Here is a 20607-nt window from a genome sequence, read left to right as displayed (position 1 = left end):
TTCTTACTGAGAGAGAGAGAGAGAGAGAGAGAGACGTCATCACGTTCAGGCGGAACCATTTTAGAGGCGATTCATTGGTTCTGCTGTTGCTACGCGCCCACAAGTGACTTAGTGAAGAAGAAGAAGAAGAAGAAGAAGAATGCAGATTTGGGCTTTATAATTTTTCATTCACAGCTCATAAGGACATTAGATTAATAATAAACACAGCTTTAATTATCATATACTCGTTATTAATGATAATGATTTCTGCTCTTATTATTATTACAGAACAACAGTCTTACCATGACCATAATCAGAGGCCAAACACACACACACACACACACACACACACACACACACACACACACACCCCTGAAATGAAAGGTGCTAGAATTAAATGTATGGGTGCTTGAAGAGAATAGAACAATGCAATGTAAGAGCCGTATGTGGTTCCTGAAGGACCTGCCACTGGGCTCCGTGATCTTACAGTCAGGTTCCTTCTTGGTGTCTCATTTCCCATCATCAATTATTTTCCACAGGATGTAAATGTTCAGTTCAGTGATGCACCAAAATGCACAAAGAAATCACTAAATGGTTGGAGAACCCTCCATTAGGAGGTACTTCCAGACGCCAGAGATGGTTAGTGTGTGTTTTTCATTTAATATGGAGTCTGTGATCTTTTTCCATTATTATTATTATTATTATTATTATTATTATTCCAGTAGATTAAATAATCAGATAATAAGAATTGGACAAACTCAGGCTGCTTTATTTTACTGGATGAGAATAAGATTTTTTTAATTTTATTTTACTGATCCACTGGAAGCCCCTGGGATGCAGATTGTCCTGCTCATGGTTTAATCAGCATCTCACCGCAGCCCACGGTGTGACATCACACTGACTGTGGGCCTAAAGAGCTGTGACTCAGACTCAGAGCAGAGCAGGTTATGAAGCCCCACAGTGTGAAGGTGATGATGTCAGAGCAGAGCAGGTTATGAAGCCCCACAGTGTGAAGGTGATGATGTCAGAGCAGAGCAGGTTCTCTGAAGCCCCACAGTGTGAAGGTGATGATGTCAGAGCAGAGCTTGTGTTTGCGGTGTTATTCGGTCCGGTGCGCGCGCTTCATCATACCGACTTCATGCTTCACCAGGTAAACCCCGAGCAACCAATCAGCAAAGAGCTTTAAACTGTGAGTTCATTAGAGTTTATTTGGGCTCTAGCACACTAATTTGGTCACGAAAATTTTTTACAAATATCTTTTGAAGGTTATATTTCCTCCGACGCAGCTCCAACTTTGATTTTATGCAACTGATGGTAGTTTACATGTCGGCAAAATACTAATATTAATAAAAAATAATTTAAAAAAACAAAACAAAACTCACCAAGTCCTTAAAAGTCACCAGTCATAGGCATCGTGGAAGAAACAACAACAACAACAACAACAATAACGCAGGTACTTGACCACATGGCAATAAAGACTATTAAATAAATAAATAAATATTATTACAATGCGCATTTATTTCAGAAATAATGTTTACAGCCTGTTAATGTTAATATCCAGTAAAGGTATTGAATGCAAGTCATGAGGCCTCTGTGATACTTCAGTAACTACAGAAATGAATGTAAATATTGGCCTAAAATAACGGCAAAATAATAATAATAATAATAATAATAATAATAATAATAATAATAACTTTTCTTGATGTTGTTTTTAAGGTTTTTCCCCTGACATAGTTACAGCTATTTATTTATTAAGATAAATGATGTGTTCTTTAAACTAATGCGAGTGTGAGAAAGGGTTGTTTTTTTCTTCTTTTTTTATTCTGAATCTCTGCCCTGGTTTAAAGTGGTTTTTTTCCCCACTGGAATGAACTCATTATTCACTTTTGCCGACAATAACATCAGAGAATTACACAACACTAAACACTCTCAGCTGCCTTGAACAGTGTTCCACTGCTGTCTGAACAGATCTTGAATGGGTTGTGTTCAGATCCATTCACAGCCACATGGATGCACTCTGCTGTGTCCAGATCAAAAAATAATGGCACTGAAACTATTTCAGCTCAGTCAGCAACCAATTAATTTAATATTCAAGACAAAAACTCGGGAACTTTATTAACTGGGGCTCGTTTAGCTCCAAATTTAAAGGACACCAAGAATCAGGAGTTGAAAGACATCAGGAGTGTTCACTTCATTATTTTTTAGGATTTATAATATAAATATAATAATAAATCAGCTATCTATCAGCACCTATTATCATTAAATGTATTATTATTATTATTATTATTATTATTATTATTATTATTAGTAGTAGTAGTAGTAGTAAATTTTAATAAACGTAGCCTATTTAATAAATAAAAACAGAGTAGATGCAGAACAACAATATTAAATGTTAAATAAAGCTGCTAAATAATGTGTTAATTAATTATAAAAATGAAACACTGTGAAATTAAATGTGATTCACTTCACAACGACCATTTATTCATCACTGATAACGTGAAAATGTTTTAAATTAGCCCAAATAAACTTATAATTATAGTTCCACCTCTTCAGCATCACTTATTTTATTAATAATAATAATAATAATAATAATAATAATAATAATAATAATAATAATCGTTATAAAATACAGTGTCATGTCTGGTTTATTTTTTTTAAAAAGTGACTTGTGACGTAAGATTAAAGCAAAGCTCTGATTGGCCGCATCGGTCCTGCGCGCGCTCCGTGCTGGAAGAAGCTGATTGGACAGCGTGTTCAGGGCGCAGAGGCGCGCGCGTAGCAACAGCAAACTCCGGAAACGAGCAGAACCGCAAGAGGAGCAGCGATGAGTGCAGTGAGAGGGTTACACAGGGGTGTGTGTGTGTGTGTGTGTCAGTCAGATATCGAGAATAAATCGAGTTTAAATGTCTGACTCACAGGATGATTATTATTATGGGAGGAATTACATTCATATAAAATATATTATTTAGTTCCTTATTATTATGTGAAGGAATTTTCGGTTCTGTTGGTACAAAAAAATCTCCAGCACTGAATTAATACAGTTGCAGGTGGAATGAATGACTGAAGTGTTAATTCAGGGCTGATTGGGTATCAGTGTAACGCCATGCACTTTGATGCATCGTTTAAAAATTGTCATGCATTTTATTTTAGGGGGGTATTCTTCATCTGGCACGAAAATGGGTCCAGTCCCATAAAGAGGAAATGATCCAAATCTAATCAAAAGGCAGATAAATATTTTACACACAGCATAATATGCAAACTTAGCTAATAATAATAATAATAATAATAATAATAATAATAGACGACAGTAGGCTACAGGCTCGTTTCCTAACCTTCATTGTGTCTCTTTTATCTGCTAAAGTGAACGTAGTGCAGATTTTAAAATTATTTATAACTGTTTCATTTTACTTACAGTTAGTGCAATTTATACTTTAAAGGTATGAAAGGTAGGATTGTGTGTGTGTGTCCCGCTGAAAGATCCACACTAAAGATGTTCCCTTGATGGTACCAAATAGGTCAAGGTACAGGTTAGTACCCTTTCTCTAAAGAGTGTAGAGTCTGGGGTTGAAAAGAGATCATGGATTTCTTTTTTTTTTTTTTTAATAAAATGAACAAAAAACAGACTTTATCTGATCTACAGTAAATATGTGCAATTAAATACTAATTTAAGGCAAAATAATGAACAAGCTAAAAAAAAGCCTCTCGTGTAAAGCCTGTGTCATCTTGGTTAATTAACCTGCAGGTAAACTAATGAGTCTAATTATAGCAGTGAGCTGAGAGCTGAACATCTGCTCGGGTCTTAACCAGGGGATGGTTTGCGTTCAGAGCTCTTCTGTGATGAAAATAAAAATAAAACTGCAGTTTGCATGAGAATCTCAGTGTGTGTCCTGTGTGGTATGTAAAGTGGTGCAACTTATTCTTTTATGATATGAAAAGCAGGACAGTGAGTTTAGGGTTGAGTCAAAAAAAACCCTCAAACCCCGACACATGCTGCAGCGTGAGAAAGCGCTCGCGCGCAGCTCATCACCCATTTCCTTTTCTCTCTCTCTCTCACACACTCACACACTCATAGCGAGAGGCTCTGCGGTTTCCGTCCTGTTTTAATCTGCCAGTAACCAACATGCAAGAGGAAGAGTTTTTCTTTAAACCCATTTGAAGCGTTTGTGGTTCTTGTCTTGTCTCCGCCCATAAAAATTCAATGAGAGACTCGAAGTCACATCCACGTGGCGCACTACAAACTAATTTAAACAAACAGCCTCATCATCTTTAAGTGTTTGTGATTGTGTTTCATAAAAAAAAAACTATTAAAAATCCAAAGTACCTGCAGGATCAGTGATGTTCTTGGGAACCCAAATGATTCCTGAAGGAACCTGGGTTTTAACCCCAAAAGGTTCCTGTAAGCCTTTAATCATTCGAGCGCGTATTAAAGTCGGGTGTAGAGCAGCTAGAGCATCCAGAGCTTAATGAACGAGTTACTACAAGTCCATCAAAGCACACAGAGTTAATGAGGAAATTAAAGGTGACCTGCCTGTGTGAAGAGCTGCTTCTGCTTTCTGGAGGAGGTGTAATTATTTCACGCGTTTATTATTATTATTATTATTATTATTATTATTATTATTATTATGAAGCTGAAGGTGTTACATTAACCAGCCGCTAAACCCTAGATGTTCATCTCCTCTGTAGAATCTGTTAATTGTGTTAATTGAGCTTCAATCCAGCCGTTAATTCATTCACGAGTTTTTGTTTTGTTTTGTTTTGTTTTGTTTTGTTTTAATGCGACTTTGGTTCAAACAAATTCTCATCACGCTCCAGTGGTGAAATGTTCATCCCTCATTATTCAAAATGAATCAACTTCATGAACACTTCATCACTATTTCCAAATTTTCACACATTAACCCAAATCTTAATTTCAGTCCTCCTGTGATTCAGTGATCAGGACCTGGGCGTGACTTTAACATTTCACTTTAGATTAGATTAGATTAGATTAGATTAGATTAGATTAGATTAGATTAGATTAGATTAGATTAGATTAGATTAGATTAGATTAGATTAGATATGATTACAGAGTCATGGCTATAATCTCAGAGATACAGCCAAGGTGTTAACATAATACTCAATAAAATAAAATAACGCACATTCTGAATAATCAAACTTGATAAAGTCTGTAGAAATTTGTCTGAAATCTGATCTGCGTTTCAGGGAATAAATCTGCCACAAAATGTGGAATAATCTGGGGGGAAAAATGCTCAAAAGTGACTAAGTAAATTTACTCAGCAGCTGAATCATCTGCACACAGTCAAATCATTTCACAAAGGTATTTTGGGTGAAAAATTAAGTATTCATCACCAAAGGTTATTTTTGTGCATTTATGAGTACACTTGCATCCTTGACAAGTTCACTCTGAGGAACAGAAGTGCTCCTGAACCTGTACTCCAACCTTTTCGTATTTAAGTAATAAAGCACAGGACAATATGTTCAGTACACTGTACACTCATGTGGCCTGTTCAGGCCTTTATACATTTATATACTAATCACACACACACACACACACACACACACACACACACACACACACACACACACACACACAGATCTGCACTTGATTTGTTTTGATAATCCTGTTGATTATGATTTTGATTTCATGTCTATGAAAAGTGTGAAGCTTCATTACACAGCTCACACACTGTTCCTGTTTATACAGTTTACAGCTGCACTGGGCTTTAAATCTTCATTAATAAATGCAGTAATTATTTTCTTATTCCTGTACAAATAACCTGAAAGATATGTAGCGCAGGAAAGAAAGAAAGAAAGAAAGAAAGAAAGAAAGAAAGAAAGAAAGAAAGAAAACCCAGATGTGGGTTAATCCCTGACTTTAGCAAAAGTTTATTAATTCACCCAGAAAACCAGTTTGGAAAACTGACTTCCAGGTCACTTTATAGACACACGTACAGTATATACACACACACACTCCCCAGCCACTTTAATAGGAACGTGTTGTTGGTTCTACAACCCTGATTCCAAAAAAGTTGGGACAAAGTACAAATTGTAATTAAAACCGGAATGCAATAATTTACAAATCTCAAAAACTGATATTGTATTCACAATAGAACATAGGCAACATATCAAATGTCGAAAGTGAGACATTTTGAAATTTAATGCCAAATATTGGCTCATTTGAAATTTCATGACAGCAACACATCTCAAAAAAGTTGGGACAGGGGCAATAAGAGGCTGGAAAAGTTAAAGGGACAAAAAAGGAACAGCTGGAGGACCAAATTGCAACTCATTAGGTCAATTGACAATAGGTCATTAACATGACTGGGTATAAAAAGAGCATCTTGGAGCGCCAGTGGCTCTCAGAAGTAAAGATGGGAAGAGGATCACCAATCCCCCTAATTCTGCCCCGACAAATAGTGGAGCAATATCAGAAAGGAGTTCGACAGTGCAAAATTGCAAAGAGTTTGAACATATCATCATCTACAGTGCATAATATCATCAAAAGATTCAGAGAATCTGGAAGAATCTCTGTACGTAAGGGTCAAGGCCGGAAAACCATACTGGGTGCCCGTGATCTTCGGGCCCTTAGACGGCACTGCATCACATACAGGCATGCTTCTGTATTGGAAATCACAAAATGGGCTCAGGAATATTTCCAGAGAACATTATCTGTGAACACAATTCACCGTGCCATCCGCCGTTGCCAGCTAAAACTCGATAGTTCAAAGAAGAAGCCATATCTAAACATGATCCAGAAGCGCAGACGTCTTCTCTGGGCCAAGGCTCATTTAAAATGGACTGTGGCAAAGTGGAAAACTGTTCTGTGGTCAGACGAATCAAAATTTGAAGTTCTTTATGGAAATCAGGGACGCCGTGTCATTCGGACTAAAGAGGAGAAGGACGACCCAAGTTGTTATCAGCACTCAGTTCAGAAGCCTGCATCTCTGATGGTATGGGGTTGCATTAGTGCGTGTGGCATGGGCAGCTTACACATCTGGAAAGACACCATCAATGCTGAAAGGTATATCCAGGTTCTAGAGCAACATATGCTCCCATCCAGACGATGTCCCTTTCAGGGAAGACCTTGCATTTTCCAACATGACAATGCCAAACCACATACTGCATCAATTACAGCATCATGGCTGCGTAGAAGAAGGGTCCGGGTACTGAACTGGCCAGCCTGCAGTCCAGATCTTTCACCCACAGAAAACATTTGGCGCATCATAAAACGGAAGATACGACAAAAAAGACCTAAGACAGTTGAGCAACTAGAATCCTACATTAGACAAGAATGGGTTAACATTCCTATCCCTAAACTTGAGCAACTTGTCTCCTCAGTCCCCAGACGTTTACAGACTGTTGTAAAGAGAAAAGGGGATGTCTCACAGTGGGAAACATGGCCTTGTCCCAACTTTTTTGAGATATGTTGTTGTCATGAAATTTAAAATCACCTAATTTTTCTCTTTAAATTATACATTTTCTCAGTTTAAACATTTGATATGTCATCTATGTTCTATTCTGAATAAAATATGGAATTTTGAAACTTCCACATCATTGCATTCCGTTTTTATTTACAATTTGTACTTTGTCCCAACTTTTTTGGAATTGGGATTGTAAGATCCCTGTTCTTGGCTGCAGGAGTGGAACCCAATGTATTCTTCTGTTCTGCTGTTGCATGCTGAGATGCTTTTCTGCTCACCACGGTTGTAAAGAGTGATTATATGAGTTACTGTATCCTTCCTGGAAAAAAAGCTCAAACTGCTCAATCTGTCCATTTTCTGATCTCCACCTTCTCTTATCAACAAGGCGTTTGTTTCCACCCACAGAACTGTCACTCACTCGTTCACTCAGTGTTTGTTTTTTGTTTTTCGCACCATTCTGTGTAAACTCTACAGACTGCTGTGTGTGAAAACCCCAGGAGGAGATCAGCAGTTTCTGAAATATTCAAATCAAAAATACTCCTCTGGCTCAAACCAACACCCATACCACAGTGAAAGAAAGAAAGTCGCACTTCACTGTGAGATCACAGTGTTTCCCGTTCTGATGTGTGAACATTGTGAACATTAACTGCAGCTCTTGATTTGTATCTGTGGTATTTGATGCATCATGCTGCTGCTGTCAAGGGATTGTCATGGGATATATATTATAAGCCACCTAAGATCCCGGGGTTAGAGCTGCACAAGGTTTTCAATAAGATTTAGATCTGGGCACTGATCAAAACATTGGTTTTCTTCTTGACTTGGATTTGTGCTTCATGTCGTTTACACTTTGGAAGGTGAAATTTTCCTTCATCTTCAGCTGTCTAATAAAGGCCTGAAGGTTTTTTGCCAAAACAGATTGGGATCATGATAGAGCTGTCCATGATTCCCTCCATCTCACTCCAGCTGAAGAGAAGCAGCCTTCGAGTTGATGCTGCCACCACCATGCTTCACTGTGTAATGATGTTCTCAGAGTGAAAAGCTGCACCTTTTGAATAATGCCTAGAAAGTTCTACCTTGGTCTATAATATACCATAATACATTTCTCACAAGGTTTGGGGGGATGGGCTTGGAAGGTTTGTTTGTTTGTTTGTTTGTTTTTCCATGTCATCTCACTACCCCATCACCCAGACCTGTGAAGAATATGAAAGACTGGATCTCATGCAGGGAGTGACCAGTACTTGCCTCCTGTTCCTGTTGCTGTCAGTCTCTCAGCAGCCTTCCTGATAAGTTTTCTTAGTGTCCTTGGGTTAGATTTGAAGGGACATCCTGTTCTTGGTAATGTCACTGCGGTACTCCGTTTTCTCCACTTGTTGATGATGGCCTTCATGGTGTTCCATGCTACATGTGATTCTTTGGAAATTCTTTTGTATGCCTCTACTGATTGATCATTTCGATGGGCGAGATCCTGTACACTCTTTGGCTTCAGCATTCGGATGAAACCAAGACGACGTGAAGAAATGATGTGTGTGATAATTAATTACTGTACTTTTGAACGTGATTGGTTCATTCTGCACACAGTCACATGATCCATTATAGAACAGTGTGCATAGTTCATACTACTGTATACGCGACACAGTGTTTAGTTTTTATTTATACCCAAACTTTTCCTGTTATGAAAAGGTCCTGCGCTGTAATTATGGCATTGTCGTGATATTCAAGAGAGCTCTCTTTGTAATTACGTGATTTCTGACAGAACATGAGAGTATAAGACGAATCTGAGGAGCAGAAATGTATCTGCACCTTGTTTCTGACGACATGCTCGAGAGTTAAGTGGCTCGTCTGAGATGAAGGGGCGGAAGCTTGAGCTATAAAACACTTAAATACTGGGGAAAAGTGATTTATAAAACAAAAGTAATAATTAAATAATGCCACAATGTCATCTCATCTCATCTCATTATCTCTAGCCGCTTTATCCTGTTCTACAGGGTCGCAGGCGAGCTGGATCCTATCCCAGCTGACTACGGGCGAAAGGCGGGGTACACCCTGGACAAGTCGCCAGGTCATCACAGGGCTGACACATAGACACAGACAACCATTCACACTCACATTCACACCTACGCTCAATTTAGAGTCACCAGTTAACCTAACCTGCATGTCTTTGGACTGTGGAGGAAACCGGAGCACCCGGAGGAAACCCACGCGGACACAGGGAGAACATGCAAACTCCGCACAGAAAGGCCCTCGTCGGCCCCGGGGCTCGAACCCGGACCTTCTTGCTGTGAGGCGACAGCGCTAACCACTACACCACCGTGCCACCGCCACAATGTCACTAATTAGTTAATTGATTGATTGAGCCCTTTTCTTCAGAGCATTATGAACTGTTTGTTAAATATTGAGTTTATAATTCTATAAACGCACAAAATGATTAATTACAGAAAGTTTTTATACTTGTTGAAGATACAACCAAAGCAATGAAGCTAATAAATGCGTTCTTGCTCGCCTTATTAAATTCCTGGCCGGATATCAGTGCTACTAGTATCACAAACATCATGCATGACTAATCACAGGATGCCAGATAGCAAGCGCTTTATTTGACTGCACCACACCCAGGATGCATTGCAGTGTTGTGTCGTGTTGTGTTATGTTTTAAACCGAGCAGCATATTCCCGTTTCACAGAGCTGCAGTGCTGATAAGACTCTCAAACCTGGGTTCACTTTATCAGAGCGCACGAGAGAGACAGTGCAAAGTGCACAAAGATATCTGCACAATGACGAGGACAAAAATGGGCCATTATCTCTTTTTCTCTCTCTCAACACACACACACACACACACACACACACACACACACACACCATTATCACACAAAAATAAGCTTTTAATGTGCTGAGCTCGTAGCCTGGAACACACCTGGTGTATAGAAGCAACTTTACACAAGACTCAGATTCAGACGTTAACATTTAAAATGTTTAGATTTACACACAAGTGCTTAAAAATATATATACAAATAAAAAATGCAACAGAAACAAGCATACTGAAAAATCAACCCCTGTTCAAACCACTAAATACAACAAACATGGAGTATTTGCATATTAGGTGCGTGCTAAAATTCAGGAATACGACACACCGTAATACTATAAACATCTCGCACATTCTGTTAAAATTTACTCCCTTCCTAAGACGATGTGGAAGACACGCCATTCAACGCTGCTGTATTTCATCCGTTAATAAATTTAATCTTGTGTTTTTACTGTTTGTATGTAAAGAGGCCTGTTTTGTAATTAGTAATAATTTGTTTATCGTTAAATATGTTTAGTACGATATAATTATTACATTAGAATAATATAATACGGTAAATAAGAAAAGGAAAAATGGAAAGATTTAATATAATCACGTGAAATAATGCAGAATGAAAGGTTCCACGCAACGACCCAAAATATATATACTGTGTGTATAAAGTAATAAATATTTTAATCTTTAGTTTCACAGACAAATTTGCGAGTCACTTAGTTTTATCAGCCCTGCGATGACGTGGCGACGTGTCCAGGGTGAACCCCGCCTCTCGCCCGTAGTCAGCTGGGATAGGCTCCAGCTTACCTGCGACCCTGTAGAACAGGATAAGCGGCTACAGATAATGGGCGGATGGACTTAATTTTATCTAGGTTCATTTCTACGTGGAAATGAAAGTTCATGAAGGGTCATGAAGGGTGTAGATGACACATTCTATACCACAATTCAGTGGTGTCTCAATACAATTTTTTAAAAAGTCACAAAATGTTCCCTAGGTTTTCGTTTTCATTATTATAAAATTTTCATAAAAGCACAATAACTGAAAATAACGTGTGTATGTGTGTGATCTGTTCAGTGAGCTCTTAGCAGCGTGCATCAGAACAGAACAAACTTAGCTAAAATGTGCCGAATTAAACATTAGCTCTCTGGTCAACCTTTCACTGACATGCCGGGTTGCCAGATCTGTACCAGGTTTTCATCCAGAGGACATCTCAGGCACCTGAAACAGACCCGAAAAGTTCAGGAAGAGGAAAAAGGCGTGGTGTAGCATTTTATTTCATTTTCAAAGTCACTGTGCCTTAATTGAGTTCGTTTCTCCATCTCCGGTGTAAAAAAAAATGCAAATGAAGTTACGCAGCTCTCTGTAGGACTTGTGTTTTTGAGTCGTATCTGCAGCTATGAACTTCGCAATCGCTGCCCAAACCTGAACTGAATCGGCTAAGAAAAGAAGTGAAGAGAGAGAGAGTGTGTGTGTTTCGTTCACATGATGTTGTTGTAGATATGCTAGTATTAGTGCTGGCTAGTATGCTAGTATGTTAGTAAGGTAGTATGCTAGCACATTAGCTTGTGAAAAGCAGCGTGACAGTTTTAAACCCCCGTATTCGAATCCCTGATTCGAGACAAAAAAGAAGAAGCTCTTACTGTTACTGATTAAGTTTAAACATTGAAGTATTTTATAACGAGTAGCCGATGTTTATTATTATTATTACACAGTGTGTTGAATGTATTGTTCTATACACACACACATAACGAATCATCAGAACCGTATCGTACCGAGCAAAATGATACGACACCTCATTAGTTACATTAAAAAAGATTAAATATTAATAGCAGCAGGTGAATCGAACAATCAGCAATAAATTAAATTAGTTTTAGCTCGTTAGCTAACGCTGGACGAGAGCGTTCTTACGACTTATCGAGCGGAAAGAGTGTTAAACCCTGCATCCTGGCCATCATCGGGGTTGATGCGATTATAACGTCCTGTGATTGGCTGAGAGAGACAGAGAGAGAGAGTGTATCGGCGCTAAACATTAGCAAAGCAGCGTCAAAAAAATGTTTTGTAAAAATAACGCTTATTTATAAAACAATAGAGGCATCATGAAACTGTCCAGTAATAAACTGCATTTTCATATTAAATCATTCTAAAAAAAAAAGCATATTTACATGCGCACAAATTTACAAAGTGACAAAAATCAGTAGTTTTGTTTTTAGTTTTTGAAAGTCTGTTATTTCTAGGCAGGTACATATTCCTTGAAAGTCACCGTAAGGCAGTTCGCCGTGACATCCGTGATTATAATATTCCCGAGAAAAGGTGCGAAGCTCAGAGCGTCACTCTCTGGTTCTCGTGTAGAAGGCGTCGTCTGTTCCTCCGCCGGGTTCGAGTGTCCATTTGTCCGACAGTCCCTGATGGCGTTCCTCGCTCCTCGAGAACCTGTGAAGCTCAGATCCATTGGCTCGTCCTGACACGAGTCTGAGAACAAAGAGTCAGAAGTCAGACTGCGGTGTCCATTAAGGCTTGTGACGTTGCTGTGACTCGGACTCAAGCTCGCGTTTGGTGTGCTAATGCTCCGACAGCTCAAGAAGCTTTTAGCGTCACACCGGTTGCTTGAAGGTTCCGAGTGACACCGCTTGAGGACGGTGTTCTCATAGGGATTTGGACTAGATTTTTCCATCAGCTGAGATGTTTCTTCAAATCCAGCACCATGGACTCGTCCGTTTCCAAACCCATTCCTCTGAGAGTGTTTGGTTCTCTCAACAGCGCCGTTTGTGTAATTGGTTCCTTTCTCCAACGCCTCGTTCTGCTTCACCCCTCCGTCCACCTGCTTCCCGTTCTCCATGTACTTACTCATCACGATGACGATTCGTCCATTTTTGTTCTTGTTCTCCACAATTTTCAGTTTGCTGCTTATTCTGTTCACAGGTCTCGTGCTTTCCTTGCTGAGCTTTGATTCTGATTCTGACTTTCCTCCCTCCAGAACCTTCTCAAGCTCCGTGCTGACGGCCTTCACGTTGCTGCGACCTCCCGGATCCGGTTCCTGGGTCTTTGTCTGGTCCAATGTGGGCTCGAGTTGGGGCGTGTGGTGCTTTCCACTGCTGAGCTGGTAATACTGCTTCTTCTTGTTCTTCCCGTTGATCATGACATCATCCTGGCTGTGGTACGGATGCTGCCTCCTCCTGTTCAGATGGTGCTGTTGCATCGGCGTCGGATCAGTGGACATTTTGACACGGAACCCGTTGTCCTGCGATGCATCATGGAGGTTGGAAAGAACACTGGATCTCCGGGCAAATGATGGAACCTGAAATGAAATTAAATTAAGTTTTATAAAAATGTTGCAGAGCAAAAGGAGAGGATCACAATGATATCTCTCTCTCTCTCTCCAGAGGTTTTCCGTAAACTAGACTCAACTGCTTATGATCTTTTACACATCACAATATTTGATATACACTTTTTTTATTACGGTAAAATATTAATGAAAAGGGAATCGACACTCTGAGAACATTTTGAAGCATTAAGCTGTGGTGTCCTCAGTGGATCTGTCAGAGATGCTGTTACAGAAAATTAATCAACACCTGACGACCAATCACAGTCCAGAAATGGACATCTCTGTGGTGTAAATAACACGACGTGTCCTATCAGAAGGATCTCAGTGATTTCTGTGGAACAGCAGACTCTGGTATGGAGACGAATGAAAGTCAGACATGCTGCTTCATTTATCTAAGAAATTTCTCCAAACATTTGCATTGCAAAGCTGCAGATACTGGATACCAAGAAACATGGCAACGAGAAACTCTGTGTGTGTGTTGCAGGAGAAGAGGTCGAGTCTCACCTGGTTGAGAAAGTGTTTTGGTTTCGGGCCTCTCTTGCGGTAGCCCATCAGCTGCTCCTCACGCTCCCTGTGAAAACACGGATTCTTTATAAAAACGGGTTTCATCTGAGACGCCATGTTCACGTTCAGCAACATGATGAAGGTGAGGAGCCGCTGGGCTCCTGAGAGTTCTTCAGAGGTTCAGCGGATTAAAAAAAAAGAATTCTACAACAATAAAGTGCTGTTACACTTCGAATCCTTTTTCCCCTCACGTTATTTGTTCTCTGTGTCATAATTCCACCTCAACACTCTGAGAAACAAAGGGTTCTGAAAAGGTCTAGTTTCCTAAATCAGTTCCTCTTTGAATCACTTATGAAAGTTCTACAAGGGTTTCCTCAGAAGGACAAACCAAAGAACCCAAGAGTTCTAAATTCCATCTGATTTGATTCTGCATGGAAAAAGATTTTTTAATCTTTAATATTCCCATTCAACCTAAAAAATTTAAAAATCTATAAGGGTTCTTTGGATCGCTGAGTGTTTTATAGATTCATGAAGAGCTTCTACAGAACCTTTTAACACCTTTTATTAAATAGGAACCATTAAACTGTACTGGGATAAAGTTCCTCGCTTCCTGAACAGCTCTGAACCCTTTCTGAAAGACAAAGTCTTTGTTTTAAGGTTCTCTGGAGAACTGTCACAGATTTCAACAAGTCAAAGAACCAAAGAAGGGTTCTGAATGATCTCAGAGTGCAAAAGAAATTTCATTTGTTTTAAAGCTTGAGGACCAAACTAACCCTCCGATGTGTTCTATCCCCGTTCCAGTTCTACATACAGACACTTGTTCTAGATTTTAGAGTTTTTAAAGATGTAGAACCATAACCTCAGCTCCTTCGGGGCTTTTCGTTGTTTCTGGTGAAGTTCCAAGGAAATCAAGGTCTCAAGGAAAGTTAGAAGCCTTTTGTCAGACATTTTCAGGATTTTTCTCTTGTTAAAGTGTCAAGCACGTAGTCCCACCCCTGGCCCCGCCCTGTTTCTGATATTTTGACTGTTTAATTTATTTTATTATCCTGCTAATCATTCTGGCTAATGAACAGTGCATCCTTATATTACGTTTTCTGTTTTTTATTTTATTTAGCAGTCACACTTCCTGTGTGAAGCGCCGTGTTTTTCTTACAACATCTATAAACATCCATCACCTGATTTAATTCCTGACTGTGATTTATTGAGATCATTCTGACTGGTTGAAACATTTCAGCAGTTTGTCAAGCTGTCTCAGTGATCTAATTTAACACCATATAAATAATGAACGCAGCATTGAGGACCTCGTATGTGACCAGATTCGAGAGTTTGTGTCGAATAAATACGATTTAATTTTGCAGGGGAAAAAAGTCTACGCTTCTTTGGGCTTTTTTCTGTTGTATTTTTCCCTCAGAGTGAACCAGAGTTCAAAATGAGAGTAACAAGGTGAGAACAAATGATTTCAGCAAAAAACATGTCATCATCATCATCGTCTTCTGTCCTTTTGTTTCCATCCACAGCTGAAAAAAAACTAATGAGGCATCGGAGAAGCCGCATAAACTCGAGGGAGGCATGAAAATTTATTCACAGCAGAAAATTCCCCCCGCGACTAACTGTGCAAACACACGCTGACCCACAATGCTCCTCTGTAAACAGTCCTGGGGGAGGGGGTTGGGGAAAGTGGAGGGACATTAGCGTATGTAGCGACATGGAAAATCTCTTTACTTGTGTGCTGTGGAGGTTAAACAGTGTGAGTTAAAGTGAAAACACTCCACATACTGAATGTGCTTTAGTTCTAATGATATACAGAATACATCAGTGCAGAAATCATTACACCTTCACTCACTAAAGCTAAACATTAAGGAAAAGTGAGGTGAAGCGTTGCAGGTCAGCGCTCCACCATTTCACAGACTGTTATGGACCATGTCACTGGGATTACCGATGCACCAGTCCTACCTACGTACTGCCCTTTTACTGAACCCAAGAACACATTACAGTAAACATCACCATCATCAGCACCACTATCATCATCACCATCATCACTGCCACCATCATCACCAGCATCATCACCACCATCATCATCATCACCATCATCACAATCATTACCACATCAACATCACCATCATCATCAACATCACCATCATCACCACCATCATCATCACCACCATCATCATCACCACCATCATCACATCATCATCACCACCCACCATCATCATCATCACCACCATCATCATCACCACCATCATCATCATCACCACCATCATCATCACCACCATCATCACCATCATCACCACCACCATCACCATCATTACCACCATCATCATCACCATCATCACCACCACCACCATCATCACACCACCACTATCATCATCATCATCATCACCACCATCACCATCATTATCACCATCACCACCATCATGAGCATCATCACCATCATCGTCATCACCACCCACCATCATCACCACCATCACCACCATCATCATCACATCACCACTATCATCATAATCACCATCACCACCATCATTATCACCATTACCACCATCATCGTCATCACCACCATCATCACCACCCACCACCATCATCACCACGTCATCACCACCTACCATCACCACCCACCATCATCACCACCATCATCACCTCCATCATCATCACCACCATCATCATCCCTCAGCTTGCTGAAGGAACGTACACACCATCAGCTCATCTTTAAGATTTTCACCAGAGTTTAAGTTTAATTAAATATATTCTGATGTAATCATGGATTCAGCCAATCAGAGCAGGTCTACCCGTGGAACGTCCCGGTTCTGGTCACATGATCCGATTAATCATTTGTGAATGGCGCTTATTAAATCTAAACAAAAAAAAAATCAGTAATTCAGCATGCTGCTTCATTTCATTCGCTCACACTCGCAAACAATAAACAACTTTATTTCCGATGTGCAATTAGTGAAAGCTTGGAGGGAAACAGCAGGAATGGTTGGTGTGTGTGTGTGTGTGTGGTGAGTGGACAGTCCGGTACGTCGCTAGTACAGTTAGCTCACTTTGCTAATCTAACCAAGTATAAATCCAAGCACATAACACGTAAATCATCCACCTGATTGTACCCCTCATTACTGTCTCCTTTAATCTGTGTCTAAATAATTAGCTTTAGAAGGTATTTACAGCTACTGCTGTTTGTAAAAGAAAACAATTCCGGACAGGCCACGCCCACAAGCAACATGATCGGGACCTGTCACTCAAAATATATTACATAACTAATTATCAGCAAGTGCATAAATAAGATAAGAGGAATAATATCGGGAAGGTGTGTTTATGATGTACGGACAGTTATTCAGTGTGATATGATGTGATTAAGAAACGTCAGATACACTTCTGCTCTGTTCTCACACTTGTTACTCTTTTACTCCCCACCTCTGTCTGATGGACGACAGACACTGAGTCAGAGAGAGAGAGAGAGAGAGAGGGAGGGAGGGAGGAAGAGAGAGAGAAGGAGGGAGGGAGAGAGAGAGAAGGGGGGGAGAGAGTGAGGGGGAGAGGGAGGGGGAGAGAGAGAAGGGGGGAGAGAGGGAGCAGCGATGGGCTGTAAGGTAGTCAGAGCATTCCTTGGTTGCTACACTGATTGTTTTTACTCACACTGGAATGCAATTTTGTTCTTGTGTTGTTTGTACTTCATGGTAACGTCAACATCACCTTTTGTACCTTCAGTTTGTATTGTTTACATGGAAATGTGTCGTTAAAAATAACTTAAGATACACAACTGGACGTTATGGAACACTGAGGTACCTTCTGTTGAAAAAAAAAAAAAAAAGGTAAATATTTGATCCTGACACCAGGAACTGCAGGTACACCAGGAACTGCAGGTACACCAGGTACAGCTTGTACATCAGATACACCAGGTATAGCAGGTACAAAATATACTAAAGCTACAAAGTATGCACTCTTAAAACCTCTGTATTTCTAAAGCAAGAAGGAAAAGTACAGTTTGTTACCTTTAAACTAAAATATAATTGTCTTAACAGACTATTAATAGATAATAACCTACGGTACCAGAAATAAAGGTACCTGAATATAAAGGGATCATCTTTGGTACTTTGGTACCTGAGAAGGTGCAGTTTTTAAAACAAATGTTTGATTTAAGCTACACTTTTCAATTTACTGCTGAATTAACGACAAATATCCTGGAACAAGAACATTAATTAATTAATTAATTGAATGATGAAATAAAAAATTTTTGCCTGCTCTTACTATAAATATTATATTCTTATTTTCTTCTTTATGTCACTGTTATTATTTATATCATCATTTTATTTTATCTACCTTTTTTATTTATCTCTGACTGGTGATATAGATAAAGCTTATTCCTTATAACCTTCTTCTATTGGGATCATCACCATGAGGCTCTCAGGGGTGTGCAAACTTTTGCACTCAACTCTTCCTAACTTTGCCTACATTCAGTCACATTCATAAAAGCAGGAGTTCACCAGGATAAAACTGTGTTGGTGTGGTGTCTGTACAGGATCTTATACACACACACACACACACACACACACACACCTGTCTGTACCTCGGCTAGCTGGCAACCCGGAAGTCGGGAACACCTGTCACGCGCTCACCTGTGCTGGAACGCCACGAGCAGCCGCGGGTCGAGAATGTTTTCCTCCGGTTCCCACGTGTTGTACCTGAGAGAGAGAGAGAGAGAGAGAGAGAGAGTTAATAAACACAAAGCTCTGCAGCGACATGGCAGGAAAAATCCGTCATATAAACTCCAAATAAAGAACAAAACACATCACACACAGATAAGAAAAAGTCGGTCATGGCTGATTATTGTAGTGTTTTGATTTTCTGATCTGAGTGAAGATGTAAACAGTAACTCTAAAGGTGATTTTTTATTTCTCTCTCTCTCTCTCTCTTTTTTAATGTGGAGATGTTCTGCAAACGCAGCGTGCATCAGCCAGTGCAGTGGAGTTAAACTTGCTGTTTATTTGCATATGCACACGTTGTGCTGGGACTTTCTGAGTAAATGCATCTGTGAAATGCTTTAATTTATTCATTAAAATAGTTTAAAGAAAAGGAAGTAAAGAGAGAAGATGGCGAGATGGCACATGGGCACGTCAGCAGTGAGTGCGCGCGGGATTAAATTCATTCTCCATCTTTTATTTCCTTCCTCTTACTCTTTCACTTTCTCACACACACACACACACACGTAACAGATAAAGAGATTAAAGTCTTACTTTGGTGCCCAGCCTCTCCATTTGACCAGGTACTCGAACCTTCCCTGTGGATGATGCCATGAATCACAAATATAAATAAATATTAATGCGAAGTTGTTGTTGTTCCTCTCTTTTTTCTTATTTGGGCATAAAACAGCTTTAAACAAAAGTCTCCAGAATCAAAATACAAAACTCGCGAACACATTTCCGTCCGTGCATTTTAATGAAAAAGAAATAAAGATAATAAAAGCAGACCTTTCGGATGCGTTTCTTCTCGATGCTCTCCACGGCGAAGACTCGCTCTCCTGCCGCAGGGAGCTCCATCATCATTACTACTACTACTACTACTACTACTACTACTAATAAATAATAACAATAATAATAATAATAATGATAATAATAATAATACAAATAAAAAAATGAAAATCTCTCCTTCTGTAGCACGGACTTGCGCAGGGTCTCAGCGGGACACAGAAGTGTGTTTATGATCCATCTGAGTGTAAATATGAGCGGGTTCTGTATCCTGTGGTTCGGCCGCGGTGTGAACGCTCTGGAAATGAAACGCAGAAAAAAAAAACGGCGCAAAATAGCCATGGCCGTGACGTCACGACAGCCCTCCCCCTCCAGCACTCCTTCAACACCCCCCTCACCGCTGCCGTTGACTTTACGCGCATGCGCCATAGGTACCGCGTAAACTCGGCACTTCCGGGTTCAGAGGTTTGTTCGCGTGCAGCCTGACGCATATTCAAAGTGCCAAATCTTACTGCGTCACATATTTACATAAAGAACCCACACACACACACTGTGAACTCATTTAAAATGCAAAAAAACAGTCCCAGTGAATCATGCAGGCTGTGTAAGCTGTTTATGAAGCCTAATTTTTTACACTATACTATGCATATATCCATATCTCATCTCATTATCTGTAGCCGCTTTATCCTGTTCTACAGGGTCGCAGGCGAGCTGGATCCTATCCCAGCTGACTACGGGCGAAAGGCGGGGTACACCCTGGACAAGTCGCCAGGTCATCACAGGGCTGACACATAGACACAGACAACCATTCACACTCACATTCACACCTACGCTCAATTTAGAGTCACCAGTTAACCTAACCTGCATGTCTTTGGACTGTGGGGGAAACCGGAGCACCCGGAGGAAACCCACGCGGACACGGGGAGAACATGCAAACTCCACACAGAAAGGCCCTCGCCGGCCCCGGGGCTCGAACCCGGACCTTCTTGCTGTGAGGCAACAGCGCTAACCACTACACCACTGTGCCACCCTATATCCATATCCTTTCCTAAAAAAAAATTACTAAACTGAACCTTTGTTTGGGTTCCTTTAATCTGTAAGCTTTCATATACATCCATACAGAGTTGAGGTTCGAA

At 40.1% G+C, this 20607-nt stretch overlaps 1 protein-coding gene across 1 annotated transcript; it reads right to left on the bottom strand.

The window, feature by feature from the left end:
• Positions 1 to 10252: 10252 nt before the first annotated feature.
• On the bottom strand, positions 10253 to 19761 carry LOC132884725 (E3 SUMO-protein ligase CBX4-like). The gene is made up of 5 exons (XM_060918615.1): positions 19475 to 19761; positions 19241 to 19284; positions 18623 to 18688; positions 14013 to 14079; positions 10253 to 13481 (listed from the first exon to the last, which is right to left on the bottom strand). The coding sequence occupies exons 1-5, from the start codon at positions 19547 to 19549 to the stop codon at positions 12417 to 12419; spliced, it is 1317 nt and encodes a 438-aa protein (XP_060774598.1). The 5' UTR covers positions 19550 to 19761; the 3' UTR covers positions 10253 to 12416.
• Positions 19762 to 20607: the final 846 nt, after the last annotated feature.

The sequence above is a fragment of the Neoarius graeffei genome, chromosome 4 (genome assembly GCF_027579695.1).
Source record: "Neoarius graeffei isolate fNeoGra1 chromosome 4, fNeoGra1.pri, whole genome shotgun sequence".
Taxonomy (NCBI): domain Eukaryota; kingdom Metazoa; phylum Chordata; class Actinopteri; order Siluriformes; family Ariidae; genus Neoarius; species Neoarius graeffei.
Note: the sequence above shows the minus strand (reverse complement) of the source record. Positions and strands in the feature narration are given on the sequence as shown.